Source organism: Lepisosteus oculatus, chromosome 8 (genome assembly GCF_040954835.1).
Source record: "Lepisosteus oculatus isolate fLepOcu1 chromosome 8, fLepOcu1.hap2, whole genome shotgun sequence".
NCBI classification, from domain to species: domain Eukaryota; kingdom Metazoa; phylum Chordata; class Actinopteri; order Semionotiformes; family Lepisosteidae; genus Lepisosteus; species Lepisosteus oculatus.
The window spans coordinates 2,181,210-2,195,867 of NC_090703.1; the positions used below are offsets into that span (position 1 = coordinate 2,181,210).

A 14,658-nucleotide genomic window follows, 5' to 3' on the forward strand; every position below is an offset into this window, starting at 1 on the left:
TTGCTAGCTAGTACCTCTAAACCTGTCCCTAGCTCACTTTGAAACAGACTCCGAAATAGATTCTCTTTGTTAGTAATACAGTGCTTTTAACTTGCTGATTACCTTTTCAGTGTGACAGTGTTCAAGACTGTCTGACTGCCACAGAATCCGCCCTTGTCAGTGCGTGCACAGGCTGACACGTTTTTGTTGTGGAAACTTCACTGTTCCTTTCACGGGCTGCAGAAACAGCTAAAGCGTGATGCCATTTAAAAAAAATCGTCTGTGTGATTCTGCTCTTCTGGAAGTAAACCCAGGGATATGCCTGCTATTTTTGAGAGGCCTGTATGTGCTGGCTTGGCAGGGAGAGCCGGTCTGGAGCGTGTGTCACGTCGACAGGAAGTGGCACGCGCAGAGGGAGGAGAGGTGGAGCTATTCAAGTGGCAGGAGGAGCAGATGGGAGGCCAGCATGTCAGCCTGCAGAGGTAGCACTGGACCACTCACTGCAGGCGAGATGCAGGAAGCTGTGGTGGTCCTGGAGGAGGGCCTGCTGCAGACCTGACAGGCCTGACATGCCGAGCACATACAGGCCTCTCAAAAATAGCAGGCATAGGTGCCAAGCACAAGAGAAAGCCGCCACGTGGTGCAGGCTGGGCGCTGATGTGCAGGAACTGAAATCCAACACACTCAGTTGTAGAGTATAGAGTGGGGGCAACACTAACAGATTGTGCCAGAATTAAACTGGAGGACTGCACACGTCCTTATGTAAGTAATGGTCAGCCCGCAACGTGAACGTACGTTTGGAATCAGAAGAGGGGGAGGAGAGCGAGAGGTTTATCACAGAAATGCCGGCACAAGCGTGAGGTGTTGCAGAAAAAAGCACATTGAGTCCCGTCCCCTGAACAATGACAATATGAAACTCTACTGTAGACTCAAAAGTGCTTCTGGAACAGGCTGAGCCCTGTACTCTTTTGTGGATTTGAGATAGACCCCTTGCATGAAAGAAAGCAGTGCACTAAAAGATCTCCAGGGGTTGTTATACTGTATATACAGTATATAGGGTGCAGTTTGATGGGAAAAGCTTTATTAAAGAAATGCTTAAAAACTTTCAGACATTAGTGTTCCCTAATACTCACAATGGAATTGATATTCAATTCTCTGTGCTGTTTATAAACATTTCAAACACAGAATAACAAAGTGCTCCTCGGTGATTCCTTTCCATCTGGTTCATTTGTAATATCTTTTCTTTTAGGGAGATCTTGACAATAGCATGACAAATAACATTTGTTCCTGTGTGCATATAGCACATACTGCAGATTCAAGATATGTACATTTGTTAAATGTGGGTATATAAAGTCATGCAACTAATCAAAAAGTAATTATTTTTTTAATTAATTGCTGTGGAGTGTATTGTGCATTTCTTTTTTAGTTCACTGCAATATATCCACAGTGTTACAATAAGAAATACAAACAGGAAACAGTGAAGCAGTTTTATGTTAATATGAATGAGAAGCATCAATTAAATGAGAGCCTCTAGTAAATTATTTTCAAGACATATTTACATACATTTAGCTTTCCAGAGGGTTCCCTGCCCTTGAGATTTGTGGAACTGCACTCACATGCAGTGTGTACAATGCAATACATATGTCAATATTCTCTCCCTGTGCCAAAAATCAATGTACAGCAGCTTTGTAGCAGGATATAGAGGAAGAAATTATTCTAAATTAGTTAATAAAAAATACACTTTAAACACATTGGGCAAGTGTCTGGAGATTTCGTGTTAATAAGCTTGCAACATGAGCTTTGAATTACAGTACAGCTTACAGATGTTTTTTTCAGATGAATTCATTATTAAATACATTTAAATGGTTTCCATGTATTCCAGAGACACAACGCTTAAACAAATGCTTATGCTTAATGATTTACTGTATGTTTACCGTTTGTTTGCCTGAGATATGAATAACACCAGAATTAAAAAATGACATTATTAGCAGCTTTGTAGATGTCCCCAGAGGTTTTTTCTTTTTACTTGTACCTTTGGGTGCCTCAGCAGTTTACCTTCAATTACTGAAACAAATCTGGGCAGCTTTCTGTATTGACATGGAGCTTCCAGTACATCGAATTCTCAGCTCCGGTCCTCATGTGCTGCAACGCAGGCACTCCCTGCAAAGTGGTTGTTTTCACATCTCCAGCACATAAAGAACTGGGAAAAGGTGGCAAAGTGGTGCAGTTAAGTTGTTAATTAGGTCGGTTAGGTATTGACGAGCTCAGGCGGAATGACAAATGCAGATACCGTGGCCCTCTAGGACCAGGGGTTGAGCACACTTGCTCTATGTGATGTTTTTTTTTTCAGCATAACACAAGTTTGTTTTGAAAAACCCACTTCCACGGATCATGTCTTCTGCAGCGCGTAAAAAGGGGCGCAGTGCAAACCACCTGCGTTTCTCTCTCTCTTTGTCCCGGGTCGACAGGTGGCGCAGTTGTTCGTGAGCTTCGAAGAAGCGCCTCGAGGGGCAGCTTCCTTAGCGCAGGTGCACAGGGCCAGGCTGCGCGATGGCAGAGCAGTGGCTGTCAAAGTGCAGCACCCCAAAGTGCAGAGGCAGAGCTCCAAGGACATTGCAGTCATGGAGGTAACTATGGAGCAGTGACAGCAGCCACGGGCCCTCTGGGTGCCCCTCAGTGGCCGTGTGGAGTGTTCACCCCTGGCAGAACCATTAACGAGCGTCTGGCTCATGAGTGAATTGAGCCACCTCTGGGTCTCAGTCCCTGGTGTCAGGTAATTCATGGGCTGTGGAGCCAAATTCACTGGTCAGCAGCATCTGAAGGTCCCTGCTGGCTGAGGGCTTCTTTGTGAAATGTGTTTGAAAATACACCTGCTTAGGTCCTGCTGTGTAACACAGTGTCAATGGAAAACGTCTAATATATCCGCTTCACAAAATCCTCAAGGAATTTCTGTAGTAATTTGGCATCTGGGAAACTAGAGGAAGAAAACCTTTATTTAAAATGCAAAGACAGTTTTTAACTGTAGTTACTGTACATAGTTTTTTTTAGGGATGCTATTTGAAATTATAATACGAATTGGAGAATTGTGTCATACTGTATATTAAGTGAACAGTTGCTTACCAAATGTGATGTACTGGGCAGTAAAGTCAGTAATGGAATGTTTGCTAATTTTTTTAACTTTATGCACGTGTCTTACACATATAAAAAATGTGATAATATAATAATAATAATCCTCTTTATTTTGTATAAGTTCCTTGTGCACGCTGTGACCTGGCTGTTCCCTGACTTTGACTTCATGTGGTTGGTGGAGGAGGCCAGGAGGAACCTTCCCTTGGAGCTGGACTTCTTGAACGAAGGCAGGAATGCTGAGAAAGTGGCAGAGATGCTCAAACACTTCAAATTCCTCAAGGTATGACCATGTAGCCGCAAGATTCGTGGCAAAGAATGTAACCATGTCCAGCTGCAGTAGAGCTACAGCCTGGTTTGTAAACAAGGATGATGTGAATTTATCTGGGGGTTTTATCTGAACTTGAGTAAAGGTACCAGATTTGGTATGCCTGATCCACAACCGTAATCCTTTCAGAACAGAAAAGAATCCAGTTTCATTTCAAACCAGTAGCTTTTAGCACCATAAATCCTGCTTCCTGAAGTGTCAGGGTTTGCCGCAGCCCAGTAGGAGAGATATGTAGGCACACGCAGTCTTACACACCCTGAACTTTCTAGTCCTCTTAATTATTAAAATAAGAGTTCCATATAAAAGGAATTAGTCCTTGGAAGTGTCCGGCTAGGGCCTGCAAGGCCTGCTGGCTTTCCCAGCAGTTGATAAGAGATGCTATCGAGGTGACATAATACAAATTATATCTCAAGGAAATTAAAAATAAAGTACGAGATCAATAGTATCTTTGGCAAATCCTTTCCCCCAGACTTTTACTAATCTTTGCCAAGCTGAGGTTCAGGGAGAAAGCACGCACACAGATTCTGTCGAACGTGCTGCATGTTGCAGCTGTAGTACCAGGAAGCCCGCAACAGGATGTGCCAGGTGAACTTCGTGGAAGTAAAATTCATACAGAGTCGCCTACACAGGACATTAGCAAGGTGAGGAGGCAGGCAGGTGAGAAGTGCTGAGATGAGGGGGTGATTTTTGCCCAGTGATTGGGAGCTCACTGGTGAGGACAGGCATGAAAAGCCCCTTAGTGTCCTCAGGCTTTTAATCTCTCATTAAACGAGAGGGTTTAGTGGGTACTTGACACAGAGGTGTTGAAACTGTCTGATAAAGAGCAGCAGTCTGGTAAATTCTGACCTTGGAGTGAACAAGAACACACAGCAAATCTGTTTGAGATAGAAGGTGCTGAGGGGCACTTGAAGAGATGTTCTATGTTAAAACAGCCAATGTTTTCAGAAAAAGAGCTTCACAAGGTAAATAATCTGTCATAACAACCTCCAAGAGCTGCCCCACACATCCCTTTTTTATTTTTAATGAATAGCAGGAAGACCTCGCTCAGCCCTCTGATAATGAGAGGTGGTATGTGCTCTCTGCAGCTTTACATGGAGAGATCTTTGGGTTTAATGCAGCTTTTACAGTTTGCAAATTGGATGGCAGTGTGGCAACAATGGTGAGCTGAGTGAAAATAAAGCACTCTGTTCATTGCTGGATCCTGCATCAAGCTCATAAACAGGCAGAGCTTATCTACGTGTAATTTAGAATAAAAGGTTACCGACCTATTAATTCTGTCATTGTAGGATCCTATTCAGAAGCATGTCTGTGTATGAGCACTGTTCCAAAGGAGATTTTATTTCCAAAGAATTGCACAGCAATATGGTGCTTAGATGAAAACAAGATTTTGTTTTTAAAAAAAAGAATTATCCACAGAAAAGACATCAAAAGCAACCAGCCAGGTAATAAGAAGAAATACCCGGTATGTAGATAAAATAGCCAAACAAATAAGACTGCATTAATATATGAAATATGCTACAGTACGTAGTGTACTGAAGCACAGGTAGTCAGAAATGTGTCGAGACTCCTCTGATAATGCAGGAGATTAATGAAAGCACAAAGAGCTCATGTTAATTTAATGAAGCCAGGTAATCCTCTTTTCACCAATCTGTGCAAGCTGTCGTTGCAAGGTAACAGTTTTCTGGCTATCCAGGGACTTTATTTTTATTTAGCATCTGTTTTGAAAATAAATGAAGGGCATTTTCTCTGCATTCTTTTTAAGTTGAGTAAGTTTGAAAAACATATTAGTTAAAGTTCACTGTTTGACACTTTTGACTTTACATCCTAACATTGTTTGCCTGTGTAATTGCTTCCCTCGTTGTCATGAATATGGCAACGATGCGTCACATGTCATTTTTGACTGTAGCCTCTTCTATCTCAGTGTTTCCTAATTTGTATTTATAGCTTATGCTTTTCCTACCTACACATCTATATTAAACCTCATCTGCCAGGTGCTTGCACAGTCTTCAGCTTCATCTAGATGTTTTTCAGTTTTACTTGCTGCTTTTGTTGTTTGCTAATCCTCCTAGTTTAGTATTGTCTGCAAACCTGACTTGTTTACTAACTATGCCACAGTCTAGTTGGTTGATTTAAATTATGAAGTGCAGCAGTACTAGGACAGATCTCTGTGGTACTCCACTATTTACATTGTCACAGACCTATAAATACTGTACAACATTTATATACAGTATTTAATGTACAGTGTTCTGAAGCAGTTAAAACTTAAATGGGAATAAACTGTGTTTAAATGTTTTACTTCACCACATATATAATCAGATAAGTGAGACTAAGAACAATTTCCAGTTTGTGGTGATGACTTGGAGAATACCCACTTATACCTCATGGCATCTGCTGGAGGTATTTGAGTGAAGTACAACAGCAAAAGGTAAAACAGCAGTGCCCCACTGGGTTTATAATCCTTGACCTCCTAGTCCTAAGCACAACGTATTGGTACCCCAAACGTCAGCAAAAACTGAAAACTGTAGTGAGTGCAAGTACAATGAACAGTGTGTCACTGTGTGAAGAAAACCCAGCTGTCAGAAACAATGGCTCAGGGAGGGCCTGAGCAGAATGCAATCTCTCTTCCTGCCTGAGAGTTAAAACAGACAAGAAATTAGTTATATTGATTATTCCTTGCACGACACTGTCTGTGTTCAGGAGATAAAGCCATGGTTTGGTGGATTTTACTGTGAATTCAAAGTGCAATGAGAAATTAAAATAATCACAGTTTGAGTGAAGCTCAGCAGGAATGTGCTTTGTTTTAGGTGCCAAAGATTCACTGGGACCTCTCAACCACACGTGTTCTGACCATGGAGTTTATGGATGGCGGGCAGGTGAATGACAGAGAGTATATGAAGGAGCATGACATCGATGTCAATGAGGTAAGCATTGTTTGCTGAATTTGAATGCCTTCTGAAAGAATTCGAAAGTGATTTTCACCGTGAAGAAAGCAATCTTGTTTATACTGCAGGCATCAGCACCACTCTGGGAACAATCCCAGGCCTGGAGTGGGATAGGTGTTCAGTTCGCCGCCAGCTCATGGAATAATTCTGAAAAACTACCATTTCCATTAAAACTACCATTTTGGTCATTACTGCTTGAAAACGTTCAGAACAGAATTTCCAAAATCAATGAGTCACAGTCCAGGGGGTGCTCATTTTGCTCTTTGAATTGAAGACAATAACAAATAGGCATTCTTCTTTTCAGAACTTAGCAAAATTATTTAAATGTGATAATCAGACTGACGCTTACTCTGCCCTGCATCCCTTTACTTATATACACATATGAGGAAAAATGGGAAGCCATGAATGGATGTTCTATAGGCCCTATAGAGGACCTTATACTGAGACTGGCAAACAGTACAAGGTAAACCAAGGAATAAAATAACACTAATTTAAAATTCTAAAATAAAAATATGTGTGATTTGGCTGAGGTCTCATTTTTGGATTAATGTTGTTACCTTGTCAATTGATGATATTGTGTTTGAGATTCAGGCCAGAATGAATGTGGGGGCAATCTTTGATCCTTTATAGACTTTTCAATTACATGAAAAATTATCTTATTCTATCTTAGCTTATTGCCCGGCTGCGTTATGTGTTCATAGGAGAAAAACTGCTTCATGTGTTTCTTTTTTCAAGGATTGATTATTTTTAGGGTTTATTTGCAGGAGTCTCTACAACTGCTCTCAAGCCACAATGCCTGATGTGAGAATATGAATCTGGCAGCCAGAATTCTGACTAGGTAATGCATAAGTAATCACATTACTCCTGTCTTGGACTGAGTCCATACAGTGGCATCTAGTCAGATTTTGAGTTGATTTTGAAGTTTTTCAGCTTATGTTCAAGACTCAACATAGTACATTTCCCTAGTATCGAACCAATGTGTCATGTGTTTACTGTTTCTGGTACTTTTGCTGCACTGACCCTGATATGCTATGAGCCTCCACAGTTTGTCTGCAGTCTGGGGGTGACAGAGCCTCTTGTTACTGCGCGCCCCAAGGCTCTGGAACATCAGAACATCACCCTAAATTAATCCTAAAGTGCTCAGCCTCATCCAGTGCAGGCTAAAAGTTACATTTTCTGTGTCTGCTTTCTTTTCTTGGAATTGTCTTTAATTTTGTGAAATGCATTTTTTTCTATAAAAATCAATTTCTATTTTGCAAAGAAAGCACTTTGAGATGATTGCTTTTAAAAGATACTGTGTTGCTAATAATAGTACTAGAAAGATAAATGTAGAGAAACAGCAGAAAGAAGGGCCATCTGTGAAGGCCTGTGGAGCAGAAGGGACATGAAAAAGGCCCTTATAGTAACGTGCAGGGGCATTCTGTTTTGGGTTTTTTAAGTCAGTAAAAAGCTTAGATGGCTGATTACAGAGCTGGGAAGTACAGATTTTTTGGGGGGCTTTTGATTAGTTCAGTCTCTGGAAAAAGAGTTTCCGGGTTTTATATTGTCGTCATTACAGAGAAAATAAGCATACACGTGGAAATGCATCTCGTGGGCTGTGTCAAGTGATTACCTCAGTGGTGAAAGTGCAAAACCAAGTGATCACGTACACACAAATACAATGGTTTTGATACATACTGTATATTCATTTACATACAGTATATACACTTTTACACATATGTACAGTTTGTACCAGTTGCAGACATATCTTTCTTTATATATATAGGATATCTTTCAGAAGACAATTAGAAATTACTGTCCAAATATCTTGGTGTGTGACTATGTGTTTTGTGTATTGGTACACCCATAGCTATATATTTAGAGAAAAGGGGAGGGGTAGTTTATTTCTTTTCTCGAAATCCTTTAAATTGCAGGTGATTTGTTTTTCATTTATTTCTCTTGCCTTTAACACACATTAATGGAAATGAAAAGTGATTTCAGTCTGCCTTCTATTCTAATTTATTTACAGAGTGCTTGAAGAGTGATAGATTTATTTTTACTCAGTCTTTGCTTTTACACATTAAATCACCTTGTCATTACAGGATACCCATGTAGAACAGCATTTTTTTAATTTGAAAGTTAAGGCTACTCCTGTTCCAGGCTTGAATTATTGGTGTTTGTTCATACTGATCATCATGGATTATCATTAAAGCATTTACTAAGGCATATTAATCTTTATGGATCAGTCTAATCCCTGGGTTGTAACAGTAGTTAATCATAGCAGTGTTGATTTGTAAAGACATTTCCAAAACACAACAGAAGCTAATATTGAAGCAGCATCTAGTTTATGTGCAATCAAAAACATTATACCATACTAATATGCTATTGATTGATAGATGGTTTCTTTTGCAAAGCAATATTGTGCACAGAGGAGGAGATCTGTTTTTCAGTGAGGAAGACAGGAACATCACTGTCTCCTTTGATGCCCTAGGAACCAGTTCAAGCCTGTCCTGAATCTTTAGCTGGCGATACAGTTTTTCAAATAGATCAAACCCACTGATGCCCACTCTTAGTATTCTGAAAATTCTATTAAAGACATTTGTCATATTGAGAGGGCTGATTTCCTTTTTTGTCAGACTTTGATTAAATTTAGACTGTACTAGCTGTGTCTGTTTTCTGACAGATTATGGTCTCTGGTCAGTTTCACTCACTTTTTAGCTCTGCTGCAGGGTTTGTGTTTAATGGTGAATTGATTGTGTTACATCAAAAATAGTCTTGATATTTTCCAATTACAACACCACAGTTAATAGTATGATGTTCCTTTAAGAACTTTAAATTGCTTAAGCTTTTATAATGGAATTTCGTTGTCAATGACAAAGAGTAGAATAATTCTGTCTTTTTGCCAGATGGCATCTGGTTTAAGCGGTTGTGTGATTTAGATCGTTGTATTGGATTTGAGGGTGTCGCAGTAGGTATGTGTTTGCATCTTTTTTAAATGGCCCGTGTGAGGCCAGACATAAGATATTAGAGGAGAATCTCTAGAATAAATACAATAACAATAGCAAGTGAAGAGCAACATACTGTGATGGCCATTTTCAAATTTAGATAAAGTGGCAACCACTTCATGGCAGTTCTTTTCTGTTGTTTTGTCCTGGGGCAGTGTGGTGGCTCAGTGCCCCTCATTGCCAGGGCTTCTGGGTGCTGTTCCTGGGGTGCTGTCTGCATGAAGTTTGTACCTCCTCCCATGTTCACATGTGTTTTGTCCATGTGCTCTGGTTTCCTCCCACAGTCCAAACACATACTGGTAGGCTGATTGGTTTCTGTGAAAATTGGCCCTGGTCTGAGTGTGTGTATTTGTGTCTGTCTGTGCCCTGTGATGGACAGGCATCCTGTCCTGGGTATATCCTGCATTGTGCCTGTTGCCTGCCAGGATAGGCTCCGGCGACCCCGTGTTGGATGGAAAATGAATGGATGGATGTTTTTCCTACGGATTTTAATTGTGTACAGGCTAAACAAGGACCCTATACCGTACATTTTAATCAAGTATGCCTGACGGTGAGATTATCATCATATGAATCGTTACTAACTTTTTTTATTTCCACTTCTGTTTTTTGACACGTCTGGTATTCCATATTCATATTTCCTGCTGCACCTACAACTGAAGAATTATCCATTAGTCTTTATGGAAACTCATTTTGGGCAATGCTTTACAGCCAGTGAACAGGCCTATCAGTCCTGAAAGCTTGTGAGTGCATTCGCTTTTGTTAGACTAATAAATGGATTCATTTTAGCACCTGTACTCTTCATTTATGTTAGACACCAAGGTTTTTTCCAAGAATTAGTATGCAAGTCTTCTAGTCGTTGTCTTGCAGAGCATGAGGCTTAAAACAACAGCCTTTCTTTCTTTATTTTACACCTAGGCTCCATCGTGGGTGACAGATTGGTAAATAAGAGATGACACCAGCCCTCAAGCAGAAATTCTGCTTCCATAATAAACAACCCTTAAACACAGAAATCACCTATGTCTTTATATCATGTCCTTTTAAATCTGCCTTATTCATATTTTTCACAATCTTGTGTATACATTATCTTTTTTTTCTTCAAGTGTCTATCTTTCTTTATACATTTTTCCCTTAACTGTAAGCTTGAACATTTTAAAATGCAGTTTGAAAGATACAGTCTTGGGCAATTAATCTGTAAAATCCTGAATTAGTGAACATCTGGATAAATATGCATAATAAAAATGGAAGATACTTACTAGGGCATTTCAGAGAATGACATAATTAACACCATTCACTTCAATGTAAAGGGAAATCTAATGCACAGTTCACTCTCAAATTAGTGCCTAGGGCTTGGACAACATAAAAGAATACAAACCTTTTGATTGACATCACTACATCTTTTCCAATTTTTAATGCTATGAAAGCAGTCTTCTTCATTGAATTTTTTCAAAATAATTAGAGTTGTCGTAGGCTCATTTACTCATGTTGCGTATTGGCACTGCCAGACAGAATTCATATAGATTTCCAATCTGAAGACACTAATTAATTCTGTGCATGTTTATAAATTCAAAAGGTTTTAGAACTCTGAAATGAACAGTTTAAGGTGTTAGGAAGAAAAAGAAACTGAAAAACACCTGGCAGTAAAATGAAGACATCTCTGCAGGATTTTATTTAAATTTACTCAACGGAAAGAAATAGTTTGTAGTGTTTGTCTTGTACAAGCTCAAGATTGCACAGGGTTCATTTAGAGGTCTGTGGAACACTGTGCTGTAATCTTTTTTTTTTGCCTGTCAATTTAAAACATTATATTCCTGCCTGTGCAATGTGCAGTCTTGAAACACTCAACAGTTAAACTTCACAAATGTGTTATTTTCAAGTTAGGTCACTACAACTGGAAGAGATAACTTTAAGATAAGATAAGGCTGCTGCAATCCACTTAATGAGTTATTTTTCTTATAAATACAGCATAAAGTAGTGAGTACAAGTGGTTTTGAAGGCTTCCAAGTGTTATTAAATAAGGAAAAGCAACGTTCAGTAATACAGTTTAAATAGTAGCACTTTAAATAGTAGCAGTCTGCACTTCAGATATTATGTTGACAGCAGAACAAAAATGCTGTCAGGCAGCAATCTTGGTTTTCACAGAAACTCCATTTTGCCCTGCTGGGATTGTATTGCTAAGGGAATGATGCCAGCTAAGACTGCGATTAGTTGGCCTCTTTTCGGTTCGAACCAGTTTGGCCAACATGGTGATGACCTGGTGAGGGCACCAAATGCACTGTTGCAGCCTGTGACATGCGAGTCTGAAGAAGATTTAAGTGCTGATGAACTGTGCTGAATTTCAGTTCCATAGCGAAAGTCCAGCTGTTCCCAAGACAGAGGCAGTTTAAAGGCTGGCAATCAGACTGCTGTCTTGGTTGAAGCAGAAACCCATTTTCGACATGTTAATTGCATTCTCACTTAAATGATATCACATTTCGAGTTCGCTGGCTGAACTGTACTCAGCAAATTTTTAAACCTGCAGTTCCCAAGACAGCAGTAGTTTCAAGTCTGAGAACAATATCATAGTTGGACAGTCATCTTGGTTTAAGGAAGAAGCCCACTTTGACCTACAGTAATGATTTGGTCACTAAAATGATACAGCACTTGGCATTCGTTGGCCAAGTAGTTTTTTAAATGGGAGGGATTACTGTTGTGGGCCGCATATTGTTGGTGAAAGAAAATAAATGATGGTCAGATCACCATCTTGCTTTACACGGGAAAACCGTTTTCACTTGTATTCATCCTGATAGGACTGAGGGTAATCTACACTAGCTGAATTTTTGATGCGTTACTTTACATACATGTGACGTTCCTGTTGCACTTAGTCACTGTAGTTACTTGCATCACTTGCATGTCAGAGTGCGAGACTCTGAATCCTGTTCTGGATTTTGAGTCTTCAAGTCTGTTTTTACGTGTTTAAGTATGTTTTGTGTATCATAAAAAAACATATAAATCAACTATATCATGCAACGTAAGTGTGATACTGCTGTACTTACTGTTAAAAGGTGAAGCGCGTTGAGGCAGAAGACTGGCTTCAAGTGCAGGTGCAGCAGCGGACAGACAGAAACTCCAATGGTGTCAACCAGGGACAGGCAGAGGTGTCTCGGGAGCAAAGTGTCGCAGGAACACACAGAATCAAAGTGGACAAAAGCAAGCCAGGGACAGAGCCAGGAGCAAACACTAAGGCGCAGTTCAGGGGAAGTCCAGGAAATCAAAGTCATTACAGACACGTTTCGGACATTGGAGGTAAGTGACTAGGAAATGCTAAGGCCAGTGAACAAAGACTAATACTAAGTGCTGAAGAATGCAAAGATGGATCTTAAACAGCAGAAGAAGTTACAGTCTAACTCGTACAGTTTCACTAATCATCCCCCATAGCGCATTGTCATGGTAACTAAGTGATTAGCTACAGTAGGTTAGAGCAGTTGGTGGTGCCTCTGGCGTGATTGCCTGTTCTCTGGCGAGCACACGTATGACAGGATCCCCTCCTTCATGGGTGACCTCTGGGCACTGGACGAGCCCTGTCCAGAAACCCAGAATGAAAAGGATGCACCAGGTGTGGGACACTGATGTCCTTAGATGGAACCCAGGCCAGTTCTGCTACACCACTACCTCGCCAGCGAGCCAGGTATTGTACACTGTCACGGACCACATGAGAAATCCAAAATCTGTTGGGGAGCAGGTTCATTGGCAGAGGTAGGCAAGAAGGGTTTGTTTTTAGCAGGTTTCTGGAAAGAAACTTGGAAGGTTATTGAGAGTCTCTGCCCAAGAGAGGTAAAGCCAGTAAGTAACTTAATCGATGTGATTCACGACCTGAAAAGGAGCAATAGAATGGAGAGCTATGTTTTTTGGAAGGAATATGAAGGCTGAGATGTGTAGTGGATAACCATACTCTTTGTTCAGGAAAGAGTGGAGGTGGGCTGTGTCTACATCAGTGGGCAAACGTCTTATGAGTCAGAGCTGCTTTCAGGAGATTCTGATGTACTTTCCACCAAACATCCTGTAAATCCTAGGTAAGGTAGAGTCCATCAGGAACATCTGTGCTAACAGGGTCTCTTAGGACAATAGGGGAGGTTGATAACCATGGACACATTCAAAAAATGCCTGTCTGATTAATCAAATATGTATTGGGCAGTTTGCCCAGAGAGGAATCCCAGTTTGTTAGAAATATCACAGTATGTATTCCTTACCATGACATATGGCAACACAGAAGAAACATGTTGTTTAAGAAGAGCCCCATTGAGAGTGTTTCTTGAAAGCAGTGGATTGTGTATTGTTCGAGACTCGTGGGATGGCCAGCATGTTTTAGCTGTTCCTATCATGCCGTAGTTGCAGAAGACTCTTCCCATCATTTCACCTGCTTTGGTTTCAGGTGTAGGATTTTTTAACCACAGAACATGTTGTATGCCTTTGTATTCCGTTGGCTTCTTGTTTACAAACAATTAAACTGAATTGTTGTAATCTTTTTAAAGGAAGTCAAACCTTGCATAACAACAGACACAATAAGAGAGAGAGGAGGTCTTTTAGCCCATCTTAGTAGCTAACTCATCTGAGCATCTCATCTAGTTGTTTCTTAAAAGACACTGAAACAAACTAGGGTAGCTTGACCTTACCTCCATACGCCTTTAGATAAGGAAGTGCCTCCTGTTTTTGGTTTTAAAATAACTTCTGCAGAGTTTTCACATGTGCCCTCTGGTTTGTGCTTCACTGTTCATTCTACTTGTCAGTACTTTTGAGGATTTTGAAATCTTGTATCAGGTCCCCTTGTAGTCTTCTTCAGCCTGTGAGTGAAATCATGGGGATCAGAATTGCACACTGTGTTCTAAGGGATATTGTCAGAGATGCATTATGATATAACATTGTGGTAAAACAGTTGTAACAGCAACAGAGCTTGTATGATTACCATGTTTAGAATTAAGTGTTAAAAATGATTATCTTGCCTTGACCGGAAAGTCACCCAGGAAGTGCTCATCTCCTTTGTGGCAGTTGTCAGTGTTGGTTCTCTAACAGAAGCCATCATAAACTGGACTCATCATGACACCTCCAGTGATGAGCTGCCCCCAGCAAAGCCTCTTAGTCTACAAGGAGGGGACGCCTTTTTCCTTGAAACCCAGTTGGAGATCACCTGTCTTAAATCCCCTGACAGTGCCAGACAGTGCCAGAATGTGAAGATGTCACAACTGCACAGTATTTTTAAAATATGATGCTACATTTATATTGCAAAATATGCTTACATGTATCACAGCTGTACTTACTGGGGCAG

At 40.4% G+C, this 14,658-nt stretch overlaps 1 protein-coding gene across 4 annotated transcripts in view; it reads left to right on the forward strand.

Annotated features, from left to right (window-relative positions):
• The window catches only part of adck1 (aarF domain containing kinase 1), a 152,651-nt gene that overhangs the window by 84,776 nt on the left and 53,217 nt on the right, over window positions 1-14,658 (forward strand). For all 4 annotated transcript variants that reach the window (XM_015350419.2, XM_069192976.1, XM_015350420.2 and 1 more), the window contains 3 exons: window positions 2,448-2,606; window positions 3,230-3,388; window positions 6,238-6,354. In XM_015350419.2, coding sequence (XP_015205905.1) covers window positions 2,448-2,606; window positions 3,230-3,388; window positions 6,238-6,354 — 435 coding nt within the window. The remainder of the gene's footprint in view (window positions 1-2,447; window positions 2,607-3,229; window positions 3,389-6,237; window positions 6,355-14,658) is intronic.